General features: G+C 44.3%; 2 protein-coding genes across 2 annotated transcripts; both read left to right on the top strand.

The window, feature by feature from the left end:
- The first annotated feature begins 11,375 nt into the window (after positions 1-11,375).
- LOC143416771 (uncharacterized) lies at positions 11,376-12,785 on the top strand. Its single transcript, XM_076882344.1, has 5 exons — positions 11,376-11,423; positions 11,541-11,610; positions 11,990-12,164; positions 12,294-12,459; positions 12,610-12,785. The coding sequence occupies exons 1-5, from the start codon at positions 11,376-11,378 to the stop codon at positions 12,658-12,660; spliced, it is 510 nt and encodes a 169-aa protein (XP_076738459.1). The 3' UTR covers positions 12,661-12,785.
- A 2,694-nt stretch (positions 12,786-15,479) lies between these two features.
- LOC112432878 (E3 ubiquitin-protein ligase TRIM21) lies at positions 15,480-19,320 on the top strand. Its single transcript, XM_024801307.2, has 2 exons — positions 15,480-15,822; positions 17,392-19,320. The coding sequence occupies exon 2, from the start codon at positions 17,401-17,403 to the stop codon at positions 19,069-19,071; it is 1,671 nt and encodes a 556-aa protein (XP_024657075.2). The 5' UTR covers positions 15,480-15,822; positions 17,392-17,400; the 3' UTR covers positions 19,072-19,320.
- Positions 19,321-21,222: the final 1,902 nt, after the last annotated feature.

The following is a 21,222-nucleotide window of genomic DNA, read 5'->3' as shown; positions in this document are numbered from 1 at the left end:
TGGTGTTCCCATGGATAAGCTACAAAACCTCACCACTTGATGGATTCTTGTAGAATTGCGGCTTCCTTAGTCAGGAGCCTCGCAGAGTAATATTAACTGTACTTCAACATAATATTACCATATTGTGTGTATGAGGAGCCCAAAATGGCACCTGCTAAGAGATATGGTTACAAAGCAGATTTCAACATCAAGGCAATAAGTTACGCTTTAGAACATGGGAATAGAGCAGATGTGAGAGAATTCAGTATCAATGAATCAATGGTATGGAAGTGGAGGAAGCAAGAAGATGGCCTGCGCCAATAAAGAAGACCAAATAATGTTTTAGAGGGAAGAAGGTGCGACAGCCACAGTTAGAGGACGTAATTGAACAGTGGGTTATTGAACAAAGAACAGCAGGTAGAAGCATCTCTACGGTCTCTATTCGACTCAAGGCAACAACAGTAGTGCGTGACATGCAGATCAACGTCTTTCAAGGAAGACCTTCTTGGTGCTTCTGTTTTATGAAAAGGCATAATCTCTCAATCTGCACAAGAACTACCATCTCGAAACAATTGCTTACGGATTACAAAGAAAAGCTGGTCATTTTTCGCACCTACTGCAAGAATAAGATCACTAAAAAGAAGATCTGGCCAGAACACATCACCAACATTGATGAGGTCGCCTCACCTTTGAAATTCCCATTTACTATACTGTCAAGAAAACAGGGACCAGTACAGTGTCTATACTCACCACAGGGAAGGAGAAGTCATCCTTCACTGTAGTTCGCGGTTGCCATTCTAATGGCCAAAATTACCACCCATGGTCATTTTCAAGAGGAAGTCTTTGCCAAAAGAAAAGTTCCCCGCGTTCTTCAAGACTAACCCAAAGGGCTGGATGGACGGGCAAGTTACACCAATGGATCACGGATGCTTGGGCTAAGGCATCAGTGTCAAGTGTCGTCGGGGTGCTGGAGCCTATCCCAGCTGTCTTAGGGCGAGAGGTGGGGTACACCCTGGACAGGTCACCAGTCTGTCACAGGGCTTAGCACCGACCGACCAACTCAGATAAAGATGAGTGTGATCCGGGCATGCTTGATGCCAAAATCGCCCAACTGTTAAACTCCGACACTGAAAATGAAGAATTTGAAGGATTTGTGGAAGCGGAACTGAAAAAGTACGTGTATTGTTCAGTATTTTATGCAATGTTAACAATGTTGAGAGATACTCTGAATGAGTTGAATAAAGTTTAACAGTAACACATATATATATACACACACACACACACACACACACACACACATATATATATATATATATATATATATATATATATATATATATATATATATAGAGCAGCTGGATAGCGTAGTGGTTAGACTACACGCGTTTGGAACAGAGGATCGCAAGTTCGATTCCTGCCTGGGGCGTCTGTATCCATTAAGGGTCCTAAGGCTAGACCCCCTATGCTAAGTAAGCCTACCGCAGACATGAGCGAGACAGATAAATATGAAGGCATGCCGGCTCGGACGTCGCCCGGATCAACAAGGTCCGCAGCCTGATGAAAAGTGGGCTACTGGAACAAGAAGGCATCGGAGACGAAAACAGGGCGTTGTTGGAATGCTACTACGCAAGTAACCCCGGCGGAAGGGGCTACATGAATAGGCACAAGGGGCAGTACCCTCCATGGAGAAGGAGGCTAGAGGGCAAGATCAAAGTAGCACGGAGGGAGGTTAGCCAACTAACGGAGTTGCAGAAAGGTGCGACAAAGAAGGTGCATAAGAAATACAGCAAGCTGTCCATACCTGAGGCCTTGGAAACTGCCAAGCAAAGACTCATAGCCTTGGCCAGCCACTTGAGGAGGTACACCAGAGAGATAGAAGGCAGGAGAATAAACCAGCTGTTCTCCACAGAACCAGCAAAGGTGTACTCTCAGTAGCAAGGGAACAATAATAATAAGAGAACAGCACCACCAAGGCTGGAGACGGCGCAATACTGGAAGAGCATATGGGAGAAGGACGCAACCCATAACGGCAATGCTCAGTGGCTAGTGGATCTGAGGGCAGACCACAGCGACCTCCCTGAACAGGGTCCAGTAACCATCACAGTGGCAGATATCCAAGAAAGGGTCTCCAGTATGAAGAGTTGGACAGCACCAGGGCCCGACATGGTTCACGCCTACTGGCTAAAGAAGCTGACTGCACTCCACGAGCATATGGCAGCACAAATGAACCAGCTGCTAGTTAACGAGAGACACCCGGAATGGCTAACCGAAGGTCGGGGACGGTCCTGATCCCCAAGGACCCCAAGAAGGGATCGGTCCCCTCCAACTACCGACCAATAACCTGCCTCAGTACTACATGGAAGCTCCTGTCAGGCATCATATCGGCAAAGATGAACAGGCACATGGGTCAATACATGAGCGGGACACAGAAAGGAATTGGCAAAAATACCAGAGGCGCAAAACACCAGCTACTGGTAGACAGAACAGTCAGCCGAGACTGCAAGACCAGACTGACCAACCTGTGCACTGCCTGGATTGATTACAAGAAGGCCTATGACTCAATGCCCCAAAGCTGGATACTGGAATGCCTAGAATTGTACAAGATCAATGGGACCCTAAGAGCCTTCATCAGGAACTCAATGGGGATGTGGCGTACAACACTAGAGGCCAACTCCAAGCCCATAGCACAAGTCACCATCAAGTGCGGGATCTACCAAGGAGATGCTCTGTCCCCACTGCTGTTCTGCATAGGCCTGAACCCCCTCAGTGAGATCATTAACAAGACTGGCTACGGATACCGACTACGGAACGGAGCAGTTGTCAGCCACCTCCTGTACATGGATGACATCAAGCTGTATGTCAAGAGTGAACGAGACATCGATTCACTGATCCACACTACCAGGCTATACAGCAAGGACATTGGAATGTCGTTCGGACTGGAGAAGTGTAGTCGGATGGTAACAAAGAGAGGGAAGGTAGTCAGAACTGAGGGGATTGAACTACCAGAAGGCAACATTGCAGACATAGGGGACAGTTACAAGTACCTGGGGATCCCGCAGGCAAATGGGAACCATGAAGAGGCCGCTAGAAAGGCTGCAACCACCAAGTACCTGCAGAGGGTCAGGCAAGTCCTGAGGAGTCAGCTGAATGGTAAGAACAAGATCCGGGCCATCAACACGTACGCCCTGCCCGTGATCAGGTACCCTGCTGGGGTAATAGGCTGGCCAAAGGAGGAGATAGAAGCCACTGACATAAAGACAAGAAAGCTCCTTACCATGCATGGAGGGTTTCACCCCAAGTCCAGCACCCTGAGGCTGTACGCTAAGCGGAAGGAAGGGGGCTGGGGACTGGTGAGTGTCAGCACCACAGTCCAGGATGAGACAACAAACATCCAAGAATACATTGGGAAGATGGCCCCAACTGACCGAGTGCTCAGTGAATACCTCAGGCAGCAGAAACCCAAGAAAGAGGAGGGAGACGAGGAACCATCATGGAAGGACAGGCCCCTGCACGGTATGTACCACCGGCAGATAGAGGAGGTGGCTGATATCCAGAAATCCTACCAGTGGCTGGACAAAGCTGGACTGAAAGACAGCACAGAGGCACTGATCATGGCAGCACAAGAACAAGCTCTGAGTACAAGATCCATAGAGGCTGGGGTCTATCACACCAGGCAAGACCCCAGGTGCAGGCTGTGAAAAGATGCCCCAGAGACAATCCAGCACATAACAGCAGGGTGCAAGATGCTAGCAGGCAAGGCATACATGGAACGCCATAACCAGGTGGCCGGCATAGTGTACAGGAACATCTGTGCCGAGTATAACCTGGAAGTCCCGAGGTCAAAATGGGAGATGCCCCCAAGGGTGGTGGAGAATGACCGAGCTAAGATCCTGTGGGACTTCCAGATACAGACGGACAAAATGGTGGTGGCTAACCAACCGGACATAGTGGTGGTAGACAAACAGAAGAAGACGGCCATAGTGATCGATGTAGCGGTTCCGAATGACAGCAATATCAGGAAGAAGGAACACAAGAAGCTGGAGAAATACCAAGGGCTCAGAGAAGAGCTCGAGAGGATGTGGAAGGTGAAGGTAACGGTGGTCCCCGTGGTAATCGGAGCACTCGGTGTGGTGACTCCCAAACTAGGCGAGTGGCTCCAGCAGATCCCGGGAATAACATCGGAGATCTCTGTCCAGAAGAGCGCAATCCTGGGAACAGCTAAGATACTGCGCAGGACCCTTAAGCTCCCAAGCCTCTGGTAGAGGACCCGAGCTTGAAGGATAAACCGCCCGCAGGAGCGTGCTGGGTGGTTTTTTTATATATATATATATATACACACACACACATATACACTCGACAAAAAAATATACACGCAACACCTTTGTTACTGCTCCCATTCACATCCACATCCCACGATGTGTTGCACTGCATGAGGCAAATGGTGGTCACACCAGATACTGACCGGTTCTGGGTCCCCAGACCCCCAATAGCGCAAAAAACTGCACATTCCAGGGTGGCCTTTTGTTGTGGGCAGTCTGAGGTACACCTGTGCACTACTCATGATGTCAGATCAGCATCCTGATGTGGCACACCTGTGAGGTGGGATGGATTATCTCAATATGGCAGATGTGCCCACTACCACACATTTGGACTGATTTGTGACCACTGTTTGGGAGGGATGGTTATATTGTGTATCTGGAATGAATTTTAGGTCTCTACGTCCATCCCATGGGGAATGGGAGCAGTAACAAAGGTGTTGCGTTTATATTTTTGTTGAGTGTATACATATATATATATATATATATATATATATATGTATATGTATGATATATGTATATGTATGATATATGTATGTGTATGATATATGTATGTGTATGATATATGTATATGTATGATATATGTATGTGTATGATATATGTATGTGTATGATATATGTATATGTATGATATATGTATATGTATGATATATGTATAGCCTTTGAATTGGGACAGCCTTCGTTGCGTCGCTCTGATGTAATCGGCCTTAAAATGCGGCCTTTAAGGCTGCAGACCCTGAATTGGGATTAATTGAATAACTTATTTAAGGTCTGGGCAAAAATCACCTCCATGCGAGAGTTCTAAGAATAAAACCACTGCTGACCAAGAACACCACAAAGGCTCATCTCACATTTGCCATAAAACATGTAGTTTATCCCCGAGGTAATGAACACCAGGACTGCCATAATGAATCAATTAAATACACCATATTTAATTACATAAATATTTACAACACATGTAATTAATTAATTATTGACAGTTTTAATTAATTATTGACACATTTAATTAATTAATAACACATTTAAATAATTATTGACAGTTTTAATTAATTATTTAATGATTTATTTATTTAAGTACTTGTACTTGATTATGCCCCGGAGATACAACGAAGAAGAAAAGAATATGCGGCAGCGAAGAAGGTGCTTAAGGGCTTCCTCTCTTTGCTCTTTAAATGCTTTGCTTCTTTTTTTGATTTTTATGCTGATTTTTTCTCTTTTTTGCGTATGAGCTTACCTGCGATAGCTTCTGGACACTTATAGATCATTAGGACTAAAGTGTTCTTAACAGAAACAGCAGCATTTTTATAGTTACCTTATCCTCAACGCAGGCATCTGTTTAAAGCAAATGTATTTAATTTTAACAAGTCAGGGGTGAAACTGTTCACCTCCAACTTGTTTTATTCCATACGTCATCCATCTGTGCTTGGTGCCAAGACTGAGATAAACGAGGAGTTATCTCATAAAGAGGAACAAACAGTACTCCAAGAACAGACAAAGCCCAGCAGAAACCTTGAGGAGGAGCTCCATCTGCCCCCACCCGGGAAGAGCCTCAGAAAGGAGAGACATCTGAGGCAAGAAGAGGGGTCCCTATTTGCCTCCAACTCTCTCAACAACACCAACGACCAGGACCAGGGACCACGATCTTCCCCAGTCCCCCAAACCCCTGACAGGCCATCACCCTCCTCCCCCTCCCTTTCTCCCTCCTCCCCACACCTGAAATTCACTGAGGAGATGATGGAGCGGGTCAATGCTGGGCTCAGATCTACCCCCCGGCCCAATCCCTTTTTGTCCCCCATAAACCCCCCACCAGAACGGCCAAAGGTTCGCCATCGAGCCCCGCCCTCAACAGAGCAATCGAAGTCACATTGCCCAGCCTCGCCCCCCTTAGTTCCTCCTTACCACCTTCATGCCCTGTCTCCGCAGTCTGATGTGTGATGTGTGGAGGGTCCGGGCTGTGAGGATTATGGCAGTGATGACTTTTCCCAGGAGAAGCTGGGACCCTGTTTACTAGAAGGTTTTAAAATCTCTGTACTTTTAGGTGACAGGAGACATGTGGCCTGGTCAAAACACAGAGAGCTGCACTCTAAAAGATCTTTAAACATAGTAAACATACCTTGTGTGCCACAGACTGCTGCCAAACACGAGGGGACAAGTAATACCTCTAAAACACTTAAGTTGGCTTTATTAAACGTTAGATCTTTAGCTGGGAAAACATTTTTAATTAATGATTTAATCACTGAGCACAGCCTTGATTTTATGTTTTTAACTGAAACTTGGTTGGACCAAAGTAACAGTGGAGCTGTTCTCATCGAGACGACCCCTCCTAACTACAGTTTTATCAGTGAGGCCAGGGTGAGCAGGAGAGGAGGAGGGGTTGCTGTCTTATTTAATGAATCATTTCAATGTAAGCAGCTATCTCCTGGAAGTTTTCAGTCTTTTGAATATTCAATTCAATTCAATTTTATTTATATAGCGCCAAATCACAACAAAAGTCGCCTCAAGGCGCTTCATAGATACAGAGAAAAACCCAACAACCATATGACCCCCTATGAGCAGCACTTTGGCGACAGTGGGAAGGAAAAACTCCCTTTTAACAGGAAGAAACCTCCAGCAGAACCAGGCTCAGGGAGGGGCGGGGCCATCTGCTGCGACCGGTTGGGGTGAGAGAAGGAAGACAGGATAAAGACATGCTGTGGAAGAGAGACAGAGGTTAATAACAGATATGATTCAATGCAGAGAGGTCTGTTAATACATAGTGAGTGAGAAAGGTGACTGAAGAAGAAATAATGCATCCTTTTGTTGGTGTTAGCGAGTGTGCAGATCAGCCACCACTGATTCAGTTCACCCTAGTTAACATTCGTTCCATAATGAACAAAAAGTCTTTCGGGTCGTGGTGGAGGACTTGATGCTGAGATTCAGAAGCAGACTGATGAACTCTGAAAGAGGAGTCCTTTCATCTCCTCTACCTGCTCAGAGCAGCCATCTGTGCCACATGTTTGTGAAATGTCCTCCAGTGATTGATGACAATCAGAGCAGACTGGTTCCTCCACACCAGTCAGCCAGGAAGTCATTGACTCAGACACCAGAGTGGAGCTCACCTTCCATTTCAGCCTCCCAGCCTTTGGAGCCTTTCCCACCCTGAACACAAACTGTTTTAGCTCCATCAGAAGAGTTTCTTTCACCCAGCACACTGACTCTTCATCATCTTTCTGTGTTATTGAATCTGTTAAACTGTGTCTCAGATTCACCTCTTGCTAAAAGTCTACTTTCCCATACCAGCCCCTTCAGGTCTTGGCTTTGCTGGATGCCCATCCAGATGTGCAAGTTTCATGTACAGTGTCTTGAAGAAGTATTTGTACCTCTTGAACCTGTAAAGTGTGGTGTGAATCTGTATTCAGCTCTCATTACATTTTATGTTTCCTACTGTTGCGAAATCAGTTTTACCCCGGTTCTTTTTATTCCTCGAGCATCCAGAGACGGCACCGGACTCAGTAGTCATTTTCACAAAACTTTATTCATATTTACTCATCTTCATTTATCCTCATTTAAGCATGCATCTTCTAGAAGGCCGGTGCCCCTCTGCAAAATCTTCACCCCTTTGTTAGTTACAGCCAGCTTTACAGAGGCATCCCCATCATAAACCCCCCACGGTGTGCTGCAAACTCTGTGTCTGTGTCTATGTGAGTGCTCGTGTGTGACTGTGTACGCATACCTGTATGTATGTGTGTGCAGGTGAGTGAGTGTGCGTGACAGTTAAAACACTGTGGGTGCAGGTGACTCCCTAGAGGTCATAAAACCCATCTCCCTTCCAGACCACAGGTATCCAGGTCAAATGTTGAGACCTTGCACAGTTCAACTGGGGGAGGGGTCTTCTACAATCGACTCCTAAGTTCATGACACAATCAGGCCTTTATTACATTGAGGGCAGTGTCAGTGTCTCTACAATAGTTCTACATTATGTTAACACATTTCTAAACTCTAAAATCAGCTAAACACTCCTACACTACCTTCTCCCTTTATCTGCTGTTTGTCTCAGGTGTGCTGCACGTCTTGGTTAAATTAACGAAAAAACACGACCATCAATGTTTTGGTTCATTTGTACCTGCAGTGTGAATCCTCTCATCTGAGTAGACAACATGTGGAGCAGCATGATGTGTATCTGGAACACACACACAGGTCATGCCAAACTGCAAAGAGATGAAACACAAACTGATTGTGATGTTTAAAGTCTGTAATCTGCTGCATTCAGCACAGAACCTGAAATAACTCATACTAAGTCACACTGAGTGACACTGAATCGCCTGTAATGAAGCAGAAGTTTTGGTGGTCTGCAGCATTCAGGTGTGTGTTAACACAGTACCAACAACAAAGACAACAGTGATTTTAGAGACACAACATTTGCTTCATTTTGCTTTTTGCAGTGGAAAAGAAGTGGAACTAGAACCAAGAGCAGAACCAGAAGAACCACAGGAACCAGGCCTGCTATGAGTGCAGTGAGAAAGGAGGTGAGACCCTGAGGAGGTGATGAAGCAGTGTCAGCAGAAGAGTTCACAGGAGGAGTGGAGTCTGAGCTCCTGTGCTGAGGAGGATCTGCAGGAGAGATGATGCAGACGGTTCAGTCATTTTATCAGCAGGTCATGTCTGTAAACAGGAAGTGATGTCACTGTTCTGACCTCTGACCCTCAGAAAGCTCTGAGGAGACGGTCCAAATGCTTCAGTAGCACAAGAGTAGAGACCTTCATCAGCCTGTTTGACCCTTCTGATGACGAGCTCTGCTGCTGTTCCAGATCCAACATGACGTCCATTAAAGGAGAAATAAGCAGCAGCTGTGTCACCGCTCCTCTCTCTGCCTCTCCCTCCTCCTGTCACAGCGACAGTCTAAGCAGGTCAAATCTCACAACATCCACCAGTCTGAATACATGCTGCCAAAATATTAGAACTGATCTCACACTCTCAACTCACTGACAGACATGTATCCAACATCTGGAAACATCTGCACAGAGACACAGCTGGAACATCTCCCTGTCTCTACCTGAAACACTGATGGACACTTCATCGCTCTGCTGTCCAGATGAGTTCTCACAGAAGTAACTTCCATTAGACAGGAGGAACCATGAACCCTCCCAAAGCCTGCAGCTGCTCCACAGTCCTCAGTGAGTCCTCCTCTGGTCCTCTTCACTGTCCATCCATCAGCTGTCTGTCCATCATCAACACAACTCAGAGACACTGAAGAAGATCCTCTGAAGACCTGCTGAAGGTTTGGACTGACAGACAGAGACACTGGAGGACACACACACACACACACACACACACACACACACACACACACACACACACAGACACACACACACACACACACACACACACACACACACACACACACACACTCTCACACACACACACACACACACACAGTAAGTGTATTTGTGTTCTTGTTGGAGTCTCACTGATTGTTTTCACTCCATCAACTCACCTGCAGAAACAGTCGGTGCAGACAGCAGCAGCACACACACACCTGCAACAGGAGGACAGAGTCAGTAAAGGTCAGAGGTCACTAAAGGTCAGAGTTCACTGAAGTTCAGAGGTCATTAGCTGCTAGGGACAAGAGGACCCTTGCAGGGTCTTCCAAGGGAATTTGGTATTTGCATAAGTCTTTCTTCTTTCAAGCATAATATCAAATGATTTGGGTGGACATTAGGTAAGGCTGCACCTGTTGCAGCAATCTTGTATATAGACTATTTCTGTATCAGTGATATGTTTTCTTTTGTGAAAACACATGATTCACACGATTATTTGCAGCTAGCAGGCTGTTAATGCTATCCATCAAGTCTAAAAACAACGTGTTGATACGTGAGATCCTGAAGGCTGCTCCAAAAGTAATCAGATTATATTTTAAGTATTTGTTCAATTCTATTCCAAACCCCAGCAGTGTGTTGTAAGTTCTTATCCAGTTTTGAGCTCGCTCATGTAGGTTAGCCTGCTTTATTTAATTTTGTGTGAGCTGCAGTACACAACATTAAAAAGTTAATATAACATTAGGTTGGTGGCGCGAGGAACTCCAACTTAAGTTTAATATTTATTATTTTTTTAAGTGGGAAGGGGAGCATGTTTTTTTCCTTTGATACGTCTTCCAGGGTCTTTTTCATAGGAAAACCATGTAACGTCTGTGTTAGGCTGGTCAAAAGAGCAATTAGTTGAATTATTCTGGAAAAGATGGGTTGTGTTTTTTTTTTCTGTTATTTACTTATGTAAATATATTTTCAAGGGTTAAATAAATGCAACATTAAATTAACAGTTGTCTCTCTGTCTTTTCCCGCCCAGTGTGCTGCATTGCTGTCCTCCTGCCCTTGCTGGCCGCGCTGACAGTGTGATGTAGCCTCAGTTCTTTGACAGACAAGACAAAACAGCAGGTAAAAAGACATATTTAGTGAGAATAAAGGTAGACAACATTTTTTTGGACATTTAAAGACTGCTAAAACAATCTAACCCAGTTTTTTGGCCTGCCCCCACTTTATGTGAGGTTCAAGAGCATTGGCCATTTCTTTTTACTAAAAGAGGCCTCTGCACTCACTTCCACACACTCACAGATATTGAGGTAGAGACACGTCTCAGTGAAGCCCTTCTTACGAAAGGAAGGAGAATTTTGAACTTCTTTCAAAGCCAGAGACTTCAGTGGAACAAGGAGACTGAACATCTGCTACGTGAGTGCGGCAGTGCAAAGCTGAACCACAACCAGAGACTGAACATCTGCTACGTGAGTGCGACAGTGCAAAGCTGAACCACAACCAGAGATTGAACATCTGCTACGTGAGTGCGACAGTGCAAAGCTGAACCACAACCAGAGATTGAACATCTGCTACGTGAGTGCGACAGTGCAAAGCTGAACCACAACCAGAGATTGAACATCTGCTACGTGAGTGCGACAGTGCAAAGCTGAACCACAACCAGAGACTGAACATCTGCTACGTGAGTGCGACAGTGCAAAGCTGAACCACAACCAGAGATTGAACATCTGCTACGTGAGTGCGGCAGTGCAAAGCTGAACCACAACCAGATCGCCACAGCAGCCATCCTTCTTCTGATGAAGTACTTCCAAGAAAAAGAGGACTCAATCTTCATCTTGGCTGACGTAATTATATTTAAAATTTTACACATGCACTCTCAATACTGCCAGCATAAACAAAGGAAAAATATTTCAATGATTTTGGGTATCATCATTCAAATCAGTTCCTTTTGTGTTTTAAAGGCTTTTTCCACCAAGATGTCTGTTGAGAGAGAGATGACCTTACCCATCACACCAAGGGTAATAGCGCTTGGTAAGTAAATAGTTTCAATCCTCTTGTAATAAAAATCTATGTAATTATTGTGGTATTTGTACCCACAACAACTTAACAGGGGTTTGTCTGTTTTATATTGTATAAAAATAGAATACACACAGTTTGCTGCTGTTTCTCTTATTATTTATTATACACAATGACCAACAGGAAAAACCAGCCTAACATTTCAGCACAGGCCAAAATGCAAAGACATAAGGCAGTTTTTTCCTGTAATTGATCATAATTTTCATTACATAATAAATAATAAGAGAAACGGCAGCAAACTGTGTGGATTCTATTTTTGTACAGTGTGAGGCCTGCTATCCAGCATTCTTGTGGAAACCTTATTTGTAAGGGTGAGCACATTGTCTGTTTTTAGGGAATAATTTCATGTCTGCAAGCCGCTGGATGATCAGTTTGGAGGGCAAGGTATTTTATGAGCCTGAGCAGATGCATGACTTTGCCAGCACCCTTGCTGTCTTCTTTGCGTCATACTACGTTTTCAACCTTGAGTATCAGGAGTCAGCGTCCATCACACTGGAGATGATACAGAGGTAAATACTTTACACCATTTAAGAATGAAATATATGTGATAGCTTGACTACAGTTGCAGAAACATATAGGTGATTGCTGTAACGTATGTTTTAATTTTGAAATTAAAGCAGCCTTTTTTCCGTTAAAAGGTTCTTTGTGAGGATCAATCCAGACATGGGAACAAAATGCCCTGCAAAACTTGGTACAAGCTGCAAGACAGGTCGTGTCGTAAAGAGGAAGGTTACAAGCATCAGCCCTCGGATCACCACCTTCCTCCAGCGGCTCTCTGAGTTTGAATGGAGGACTTCCAACTATGTAAGAACAGAGATGATAATATCTTTTACATAGCTGATAATTATATACATACTGTACACACATCCATACGACAGTATGAATGATCTCAGACAGATGTGAACAAGTGAATAACCTGGGCAAACATGAATATTGATTATGTGTCTTTGACAGGTGGTGATGAAGACTACGCTGAACCCGACCATCCTGGTAACGGAAATCTAAATCCCATGTCACATTCTATTTCCTGGGACCCACTGATAATTATTACATTTTGTAAATGAGTTTTGTTTTACATGTAATAGTTTATTTAATGTTCATGCTGGTGGGTTTGTCCTGTTTTTAGTGGAATGAAAAACTGTTTTGCTTAAAAAAATCAGACACAGAAAGGTGAAGGACTGTGTAGTTTTCATGTACGCTTCTATTTATTTTGGTTCTTGACATTGTTTTTATTCAGTTGAAAAATGTTTTTCTTGTTAAAAAAAATATCAACAATAAATGTTGGTTTAATTCACTATCCTGAGACTACTTTATTGAATTATATTGTTTTTGGTAAATGTTCTTATATTGAATATGAATGTTAATATTATTTTATATGCTGTAAAACACAATTACAGTGTTATACCATAAACCACATTTGCAGTACAGTGATACTATAAAACGTAATCACGGTAAGTCTTTCTAACTGTGAACCACGTTTACAGTAAAGCTGTTATACTGTAATATATGTTTACAGTAAAGTGGTTGAACTGTAAAACATCACAACAGTAAAGATACTGTAGATCAGTAATTACAGTAACTTACTGGCCAGTAAGTTACTGTAAAAATACAATAAAATGTCTAACAGTGTAGAAGTGTGAACAGCCGTGTTGGGGGGATGTGGGGTCTTTGAGGATGGAGGCAGCTCTCCTCTGGACTCTGCGATGGTGGATGCAGAGGGCAGCGGGGTCCTGATCATCTTCTCTGCAGGCGTTTGGTCCATAGCAGTAGTGCTGCCGTACCATGCAGTGATGCAGCTGGTCAGTGTGCTCTCCACAGTGCAGCTGTAGAAGCTGCTGAGGATCTTGGGAATGAGTTTGTGAGGGATGACTGTATTGAAGGCGGAGCTATAATCAACAAAAAGCACCCTGAGGTCTTTGTTTTCCAGGTGGGAGAGGGAGTAGTGAGGGGCAGCAGCGATGGCGTCTGACGTGGACCTATTGGGCCGGTAGGCAGACTGCAGGGGGTCCAGAGTGTCTGGGATGTTGCTCTGGATGTAGGCCAGCACCGCTCTCTCAAAGCACTTTGCAATGATGGGAGTCAGTGCGACTGGTCTGCAGGCGTTTAGTGGCTGGGCTTTTCTTGGGGAGGGGCATGATGGTCGTGGTCTTGAAGCATGTGGGGATAGTGCTCTGTGTGGGAGTCAAATTGTTAAATGTTGTCATTGTGTTACTTAAGTTTGTAAGTCTTGGTTCAAGCAGCCTGATCAAAGACGTTCCTTTGTCTCTGACCACCTCTCCAGCCAGTTTGTTGGTGGGGAGGCTGCAGTGTTTTGTTATAGGCTCATCTATGTGAGGGCTCTGTTTGCTGCTTAGTAAGCTTCCTGCTTTATCATCCTTTGTGGGCAGGAGGTCACACAAACGCACCCCAAACACACACACACACATAGGGCCTTATGTTTGTTGACCATAGGGGGTTACAATGGGTGGTGCTTGTGTGTACTGTAACTGTGTTCAGTAAAAGGTCGTCTGTGGGTGGATTCAGTGCTTTCCTGACACACCGAGCGGTCCTCCCTTGCTAGCAAGTAAAAGCTGTTCGTCTTGTTTCCGTTAACAGGAACAAGTTTGTAAACCAGCGGGGCCTGTGGAAGCACAGACACAACACTCTGGCTGAGGAAAGGTTGAAGATGGAGGTGAGAACGTGGACTAACTCTGAATGCAGAGCTGGTTTGGAGCTGTGGAGACTTACTGAGGAGTAAAGTGGACATGAAGGAGTCACAGAGGGAGCAGGAGGTGAACAGTGATGTTTGTTAGACAGGATCAGACTGAAGAGGGAACATAAGAAGAGTTTCATGCTGGATTGAACAGGACAGGAAGATAAGCTCCGCCCAGCAGCTGAGTCCTCTCTGCTCACACTGGTGTTGGACTGCAACATCAGGGAGTCTGCTTCCACATCTGGTTTCCACAGCTGGAGGAAGCTGTCCCACGAGCACGCCTACGCCCCTCTGTCATTACTGAAGTAGTGATGGTGTTTAATCAGTGTGAGACTGTTTCACTGGTCCAAGCAGAGATTTACATAAATGAGCTTTTATGAGTTCTTATATTATCTGATCAGGCCGTTTGCTCCTGTTAAAGAGAAATGTGCATCGAACGTTGTGGGTATTCATGAGTCTAACAGTTTAAACCTGTGTGTGACGTTGTGTCCTTGAACGGCCCTGACAGACGGCTGTAGTCCATAATATTAATGTTTCCTGCTGACTGAAATAAGCAGCTGAGCTCTGTGAGGGCAGAGCTGCTGCTAACAGGTGAGTCTGTTACCTGGACTGGACTGAGTGAGCTGCTGTGTCACAGCTTTATCAGTGACACACTCAGCATGTGTGTGTGTGTGATATGTCACAGTGCTTGAAACACACATGAAAATATATTAAAGGTTGAATCTTTGTTCTTTTGGTTTGTGGAACAAAAATCAGCAACGAAGAAACGCGAGCGTAAAACTTGGTGTAGAAGTGCAACAAACGTAAGCCGGCTCATCTGATGCTGTGACGCTTGAAAAGGATTTGCGCACCTACATCATTATTTACGGTTTAAATTGTGCTGCCTTCAGGTGCACCTGGTAAATTCAGGAATCTCTACTCCAAACCACAGCAGTTAGTCAGTTAGTTAGTCACACAGTCAGTTAGCTTTGTATAAACACACGTGTTAGAAATGTTCTTCAATCAGCTCTTTACTCTCATTTCACAGCCACTACTTTTTACTTTTACTTGAGTAAAGAAGTTGAATTAGTACTTGGAGTATTTTTAACAGTAGTACTTCTACTTCAGTACACACTGTGTACTTTTACCACCTGTGTCTGAGACCTCCTTCAGGGTCCACCTGAAGCTCTCAGTCTGCTGTGGAAAAAGGAAATCCAGGTGAGTTTCTCCTGATCACCTGAGGCCGTCATTACTGTGTGAACCCACACACCACTCCTCACTCCTCCACCCGCTGCACACAGTCACTGAGTACAGACCGGCTGATTCCTGTAAAGGGAGAGGCAGGAAGAGGCGGAGCAACAGCTGAAAAACAAGAAGCCCAACGTCATTTTGCAGAAGTGAAAGTGTGAGAGAGCAGCAGCAGAGCTGCAGTCGAGTCCTGTTTGTCTCTAAAAGAAGATTCACTGGAGTCCATCAGGTTCCTCTCAGCAACAGTGGTGAGTGCAGCTGATCACACTTCCTGCTTCTACACAAATCTTCACTCTGTTCACTTCATCAGGACTCATCACAGTCACACTGGATCCATAGAAATCTGCTCATGTAACCACAGATCCACTGTAGGAGCATCGAGCTGCTGCTTCAGTCTCACTGTGGCTCTGCTCAGGACTGTGGACTCAGGCTGTGCTCTGGACTTCAGACTGACTCCACACTTCCTGGTTATTCATCACTTCCTGTTCCTCTTAGATTGATTCTGGATCTGATTGATCATAAGGATTACAGACGTGAAAACACCGATGTATTCTTTATTGATATAAAGCCTTTGATACTGTAAACCAGCAGATTTTGGTCAGTACTTCAAAAAGTCATTCACACATTTTACAAAGATTATCTGACTTAGTGTATCCTGTAAGAGTCACAGATGATCCTCAATCATTCAGAAAACAGTCGATGCTGCACTTTATAACTTTGTGTGGAAACATGAATCTCATTATTTAGACAGATGTGTTTGAATCATCCTGATAATCAGGCTTTAAACATGTCAGAGTTCCACACATCAGCTGTGATATTCAAGCTGACCTGGATCAAACATGTCATCAGACACAAACATAGATGATGCTGTTTAATCCCAAAGCTTATTTAAACAAACTGGAGGACAGAATTCCTCCTTAAATGGGATTTTGATCAAATCCACTGATCTCGTTTTCACACACAGGCTTTATCATGGTGGCTTCTTCTCTACTAACATCAATCTTTGATTTGGACAAACAAATATGTGAAACACAAAAATAAATCAATGTTTTCTGAGGATCCAGAATAACATGAATGATGTATCCCAGCGAGTGACTGGAAAAGTTCATCTTCTTCCACATCCTGAGTTTGTGAGGATGTTCCAGTATCTGTGAGAGAAAACAGGACAGTTTTTACTGACGCACAAATGGACCAAATATACAGACACCTCTGAATAAACATGTTCTCATCAATGCCATTAAAATACTGGATCAACAGTTAATAACACATTTCTGAGGTTTGTGATTCATCGTCCTCCTCACTGTCAGCTCTACTGGAACAGTCACTGTTTAATATTAATGGCTCGTTGATCTGGACGTACAATAAGAAGTATTCAGTCACCAACAAGGTCGAAGTTTACTTCACAGTGATTGATGGAAAATATCCAACAAACTGATTTATTCAAGTATACAAATGATCTGGATGAATCTTGGACCTTCTGTAAAACAGAGAAACAATTTCACATCTTTGTAACGACTGTATTTATCTTCATCCCCAAACGTTGATCCTGTCCATCTGGACGCTGCACTGTACAGCAGACACTACGATGTTAGGTTTGTGTTTGGATGAACCAGTTTGTGTCTGAGTGTGTTGCTGGGTCTCCACCAGTTACTCTGAGAACTGAAGAAGCTTCTCTGATGAAACGTCTTCAAGAAACTCAAAGAAGTCCAGACGCTTTTCTCTCCAAGCTCCTCAGACTACTGACGCTTGTTTCTCTCTTTGTAAAATGAAATTTAAAGTGAATTTTGAATCAAATGTTTCTCTTCTTTCTCCCTCAGAGTGCAGACATGTCTGCTGCCAGCAATCTGCGATCTGAAGATCAGTTTCTGTGCTCCATCTGTCTGGATGTGTTCACTGATCCAGTCACTACACCATGTGGACACAACTTCTGCAAAACCTGCATCAGTCAGCACTGGGACATGAATCAGAGCTGTCAGTGTCCCATGTGTAAAGAGACTTTCTACACTCGACCTCAGCTGAGGGTCAACACCTTCATCTCTGAGATGGTTGCTCAGTTCAGACGTGAAGCTCAGCAGAAAGCCAGCAGCAGCAGCTCAGAGCAACAAGCTGCCAAACCAGGAGAAGTTCCCTGTGACGTCTGCACTGGAACCAGACTGAAGGCCCTGAAGTCCTGCCTGGTGTGTCAGACCTCCTACTGTCAGACTCACCTGGAGCCTCATCTGACACTGAAAGGTCTGAAAAGACATCAGCTGGTTGATGCTGTGGAGAACCTGGAAGGCAGGATGTGCACGAAGCACGATAAACTCCTGGAGCTGTTCTGTAAGACCGACCAGACATGTGTCTGCATGCTCTGCTCTGTTTTAGACCACAAGAACCACGAGTTTGTTCCTCTGAGAGAAGAATATGAAGGAAAGAAGGCAGAGCTGGAGAAGACAGAGGCTGAGATTCAGCAGATGATCCAGAAGAGACGACTGAAGATTCAGGAGATCACAGAGTCGGTGAAGATGAGTAAAGATGCTGCAGACAGACAGAAAGCAGAAGGTGTTCAGGTCCTCACGGCTCTGATGGAGTCTGTTGAGAGACGCCTGAAGGAGCTCATGAAGGAGATCGAAGACAAACAGGAAGCTACAGAGAAACAGGCTGAAGGTCTCATCAAAGATCTGGAACAGGAAATCTCTGAGCTGATGGAGAGAAGCTCTGAGGTGGAGCAGCTCTCACGCTCTGAAGACCACCTCCACCTCCTCCAAAGCTTCTCCTCCCTGAAAGCTCCACCCAGCAAGGACTGGACAGAGGTCAGAGTTCATCCACCATCATATGAGGGGACTGTGGGGAGAGCTGTGGCTCAGCTGGAGGAGACAGTCTGGAAACCCATGAAGAAGAAGCTGTTTGAGGCTGCAGAGCTGCAGAGGGTGCAGCAGCATGAGGTGGATGTGACTCTGGATCCTGATACAGCTCATCCTGAACTCATCCTGTCTGATGATGGAAAACAAGTTTATGATAGTGATGTGTGGAAGAATCTTCCAGACAACCCAGAGAGATTTTCTCTGTGTGTTATGGTTTTAGGAGAGCAGAGTTTCTCTTCAGGGAGATTTTACTTTGAGGTTCAGGTTAAAGGAAAGACTGCGTGGGATTTAGGAGTGGCCACAGAGTCGATCAACAGGAAGGGACAAATCACAGCGAGTCCTCAGAATGGTTTCTGGACTGTGAGGCTGAGAAATGGAAATGAGTACAAAGCTTGTGCTAAGTATTTAGTCCCCCTCTGTCTCCATCCTGGTCCTGAGAAGGTGGGGGTGTTTGTGGATTATGAGGAGGGTCTGGTCTCCTTTTATGATGTAGGTGCTGCAGCTCTGATCTACTCCTTTAATGGCTGCTCCTTCACTCACAGACTCCACCCATTCTTCTGTCCCTGTAACAATGATGGAGGTAAAAACTCTGCACCTCTGATCATCTGTCCTGTCAATCAAACTGATCAACGACTGATTTTATTGGATGAATGATTGATTTTTCTTGAAGGGAACAAATGAACATATTGAGTGTAAATCCTCTACAGTCTCCATGTTTCTATAGAATCTGATCATCAGGACTCTGATTCACACTTTGATTCTCATGGAGTTTGATTTGAACAGAAGAAAAGTTGAATCAGGAAATGTTCCCACTGATGGAGACTCGAGCTGAAGAGCAAATATCAGAGAACAAATGTCCAAAAGCTTCATTTCCAATAAAGTTTGTTCAATGCTTTGAGTGAATCCAGACTCATGTGTGGCTGTTATACGGAGCATCAGAGTCCAGCTGAGTTATGTTGGATACAAACTGCTTATTTTGGCTCTGTGAGGAGTTTTGTTCACTGAAAACTGATGAGACGGATAATATTCAAAGAACTCTGTAGAGATTCATGCATCCATGTTCTCCACCTGCAGGTGTGGGGGAGAAAGGTGGAGCACAGACTGCTGCATCCTTCCAGTCACATCATTTTGATGATTATATTTGCATGTTGTGATGATTTGGGTTAAAGACAAACAGAGTTGAACGGCTGCAGTCACAGCATGAAGACGATGCTGAAGCTGAGCTGTCAGTGAACATGTTTCACTGTGATTTGATTTGAAGAATAGAAAGTGTGTGTGGCTGCTGACAGCTGCAGTCTCTGCTAGTCTGCATAACACACACACATGTAGCCCTCATTTACTCAATACCATTAAATAAATGGGCTTTGGGTTCTTTTTCTAGTGTACTCCCGTACGATATTTTTAAGCTAACTTCTCTTTTGTTTCTGGGATCAATGAAGCTTATTCCTTAACAGCAGCACTACACGTGAAAATGAACACTAGTGTCTACAGTGCAGTAAATCATGTCATACACCATGTAAAGTAGAGCCTTGCAACCCTCCTTTAATTTACCAAACAATGAAAACAAGAAAATAATAAAATGGCAGATTTCAGTATTCAGGCAAACCAAAAACACACACAGCAATTTACCCACTGTACACAGAATCTCCACACACACAGTGTAAACCACCAGTGATAACACAATTACAGTCCCAAACTAAACCTAAAGCCGGCAGAGATAAACCCTACGTTGCAGGCCTGTGTTGCTCCAGAATAAATCCAAAACCATCTCCCAACCGGAAGTTCTTCACTCAACGAGCAAAAAATAAATAAATAAACTCAGTACCTTGTGAAACGTGCAATTCCCACCAGATTAATCCAGGCAACAAGTTGTCCTCAGCTCCTTCAGAAACACTCCGCTCTGAATGCAGTAGCACAAAGATGAGGAAGGTCCGTGATCTCCACCTGCTCCACAAGCTACCTGTTTTAGCTTCCCACGTTGCCAGAGGTACTCTGAGTGACGCGGGCACTCAGAGTGACTATCTGGGGTGTGTCCGTCGTTATCCAGTTCGGTAACGATCCTCTGCAGCTTGTTATGTTCCACAACTTTAGCTAAACAGCAGCCTACAGTAGTCCTTATTAGCGAACGGCTGGGTTAGCCTCACTTTAACTTTAACGTGCACGGCCGCAAGAAACAAAGCACACAGTCCAGCAGACTCACGCTGAAACTTTACGTGTCATGTCACTAGCTTACCGACACTGTGACTTATCTGTCCGAAAAGTCAAAACACACTTACTACTAAGCTAACTTCTCTGGATGCTCGTGTAACTCACGCACCACCGCCCTCTCTCCTCGCGCTCTCTTTTTTTCCTTTTCCTCTCCACCCTGTGTTACGTTCACAGACCTTATCCCCGTAGGAAATTACAGTTCTCACAAACAATTCACAAGAAAAGAAAGATAACTTATTTTAAACAATGCAAACATGTTTTTAATCATTTTACATGAACTTTTACCTTTTTAATAAACAAGAAAATTTAAATAAATGAACTCTTTGATATTTATATTCTCAGACTTCACTTATCTTTTACTATTTATGCATCTTTTTAACCCGGGTTACACACACAACATTCCCCCTGAGGCAACGATGCAGCAACAACACAAAGAACAGCTGCAGACACACACACACACACACACACACACACACACACACACACAATATCATTTTATTCTGTCTTTGTTTTGATTTTTTACAATTTTTGCACATTGCACTTTATGTCGTCCTGTGTTGATTGTCTGTTATATGTAGGGATGGGTACCGGTATCCG

This window comes from Maylandia zebra, linkage group LG3 (assembly GCF_041146795.1).
Source record: "Maylandia zebra isolate NMK-2024a linkage group LG3, Mzebra_GT3a, whole genome shotgun sequence".
NCBI lineage: Eukaryota > Metazoa > Chordata > Actinopteri > Cichliformes > Cichlidae > Maylandia > Maylandia zebra.
This window is presented reverse-complemented; position numbering and strand designations above follow the sequence as displayed.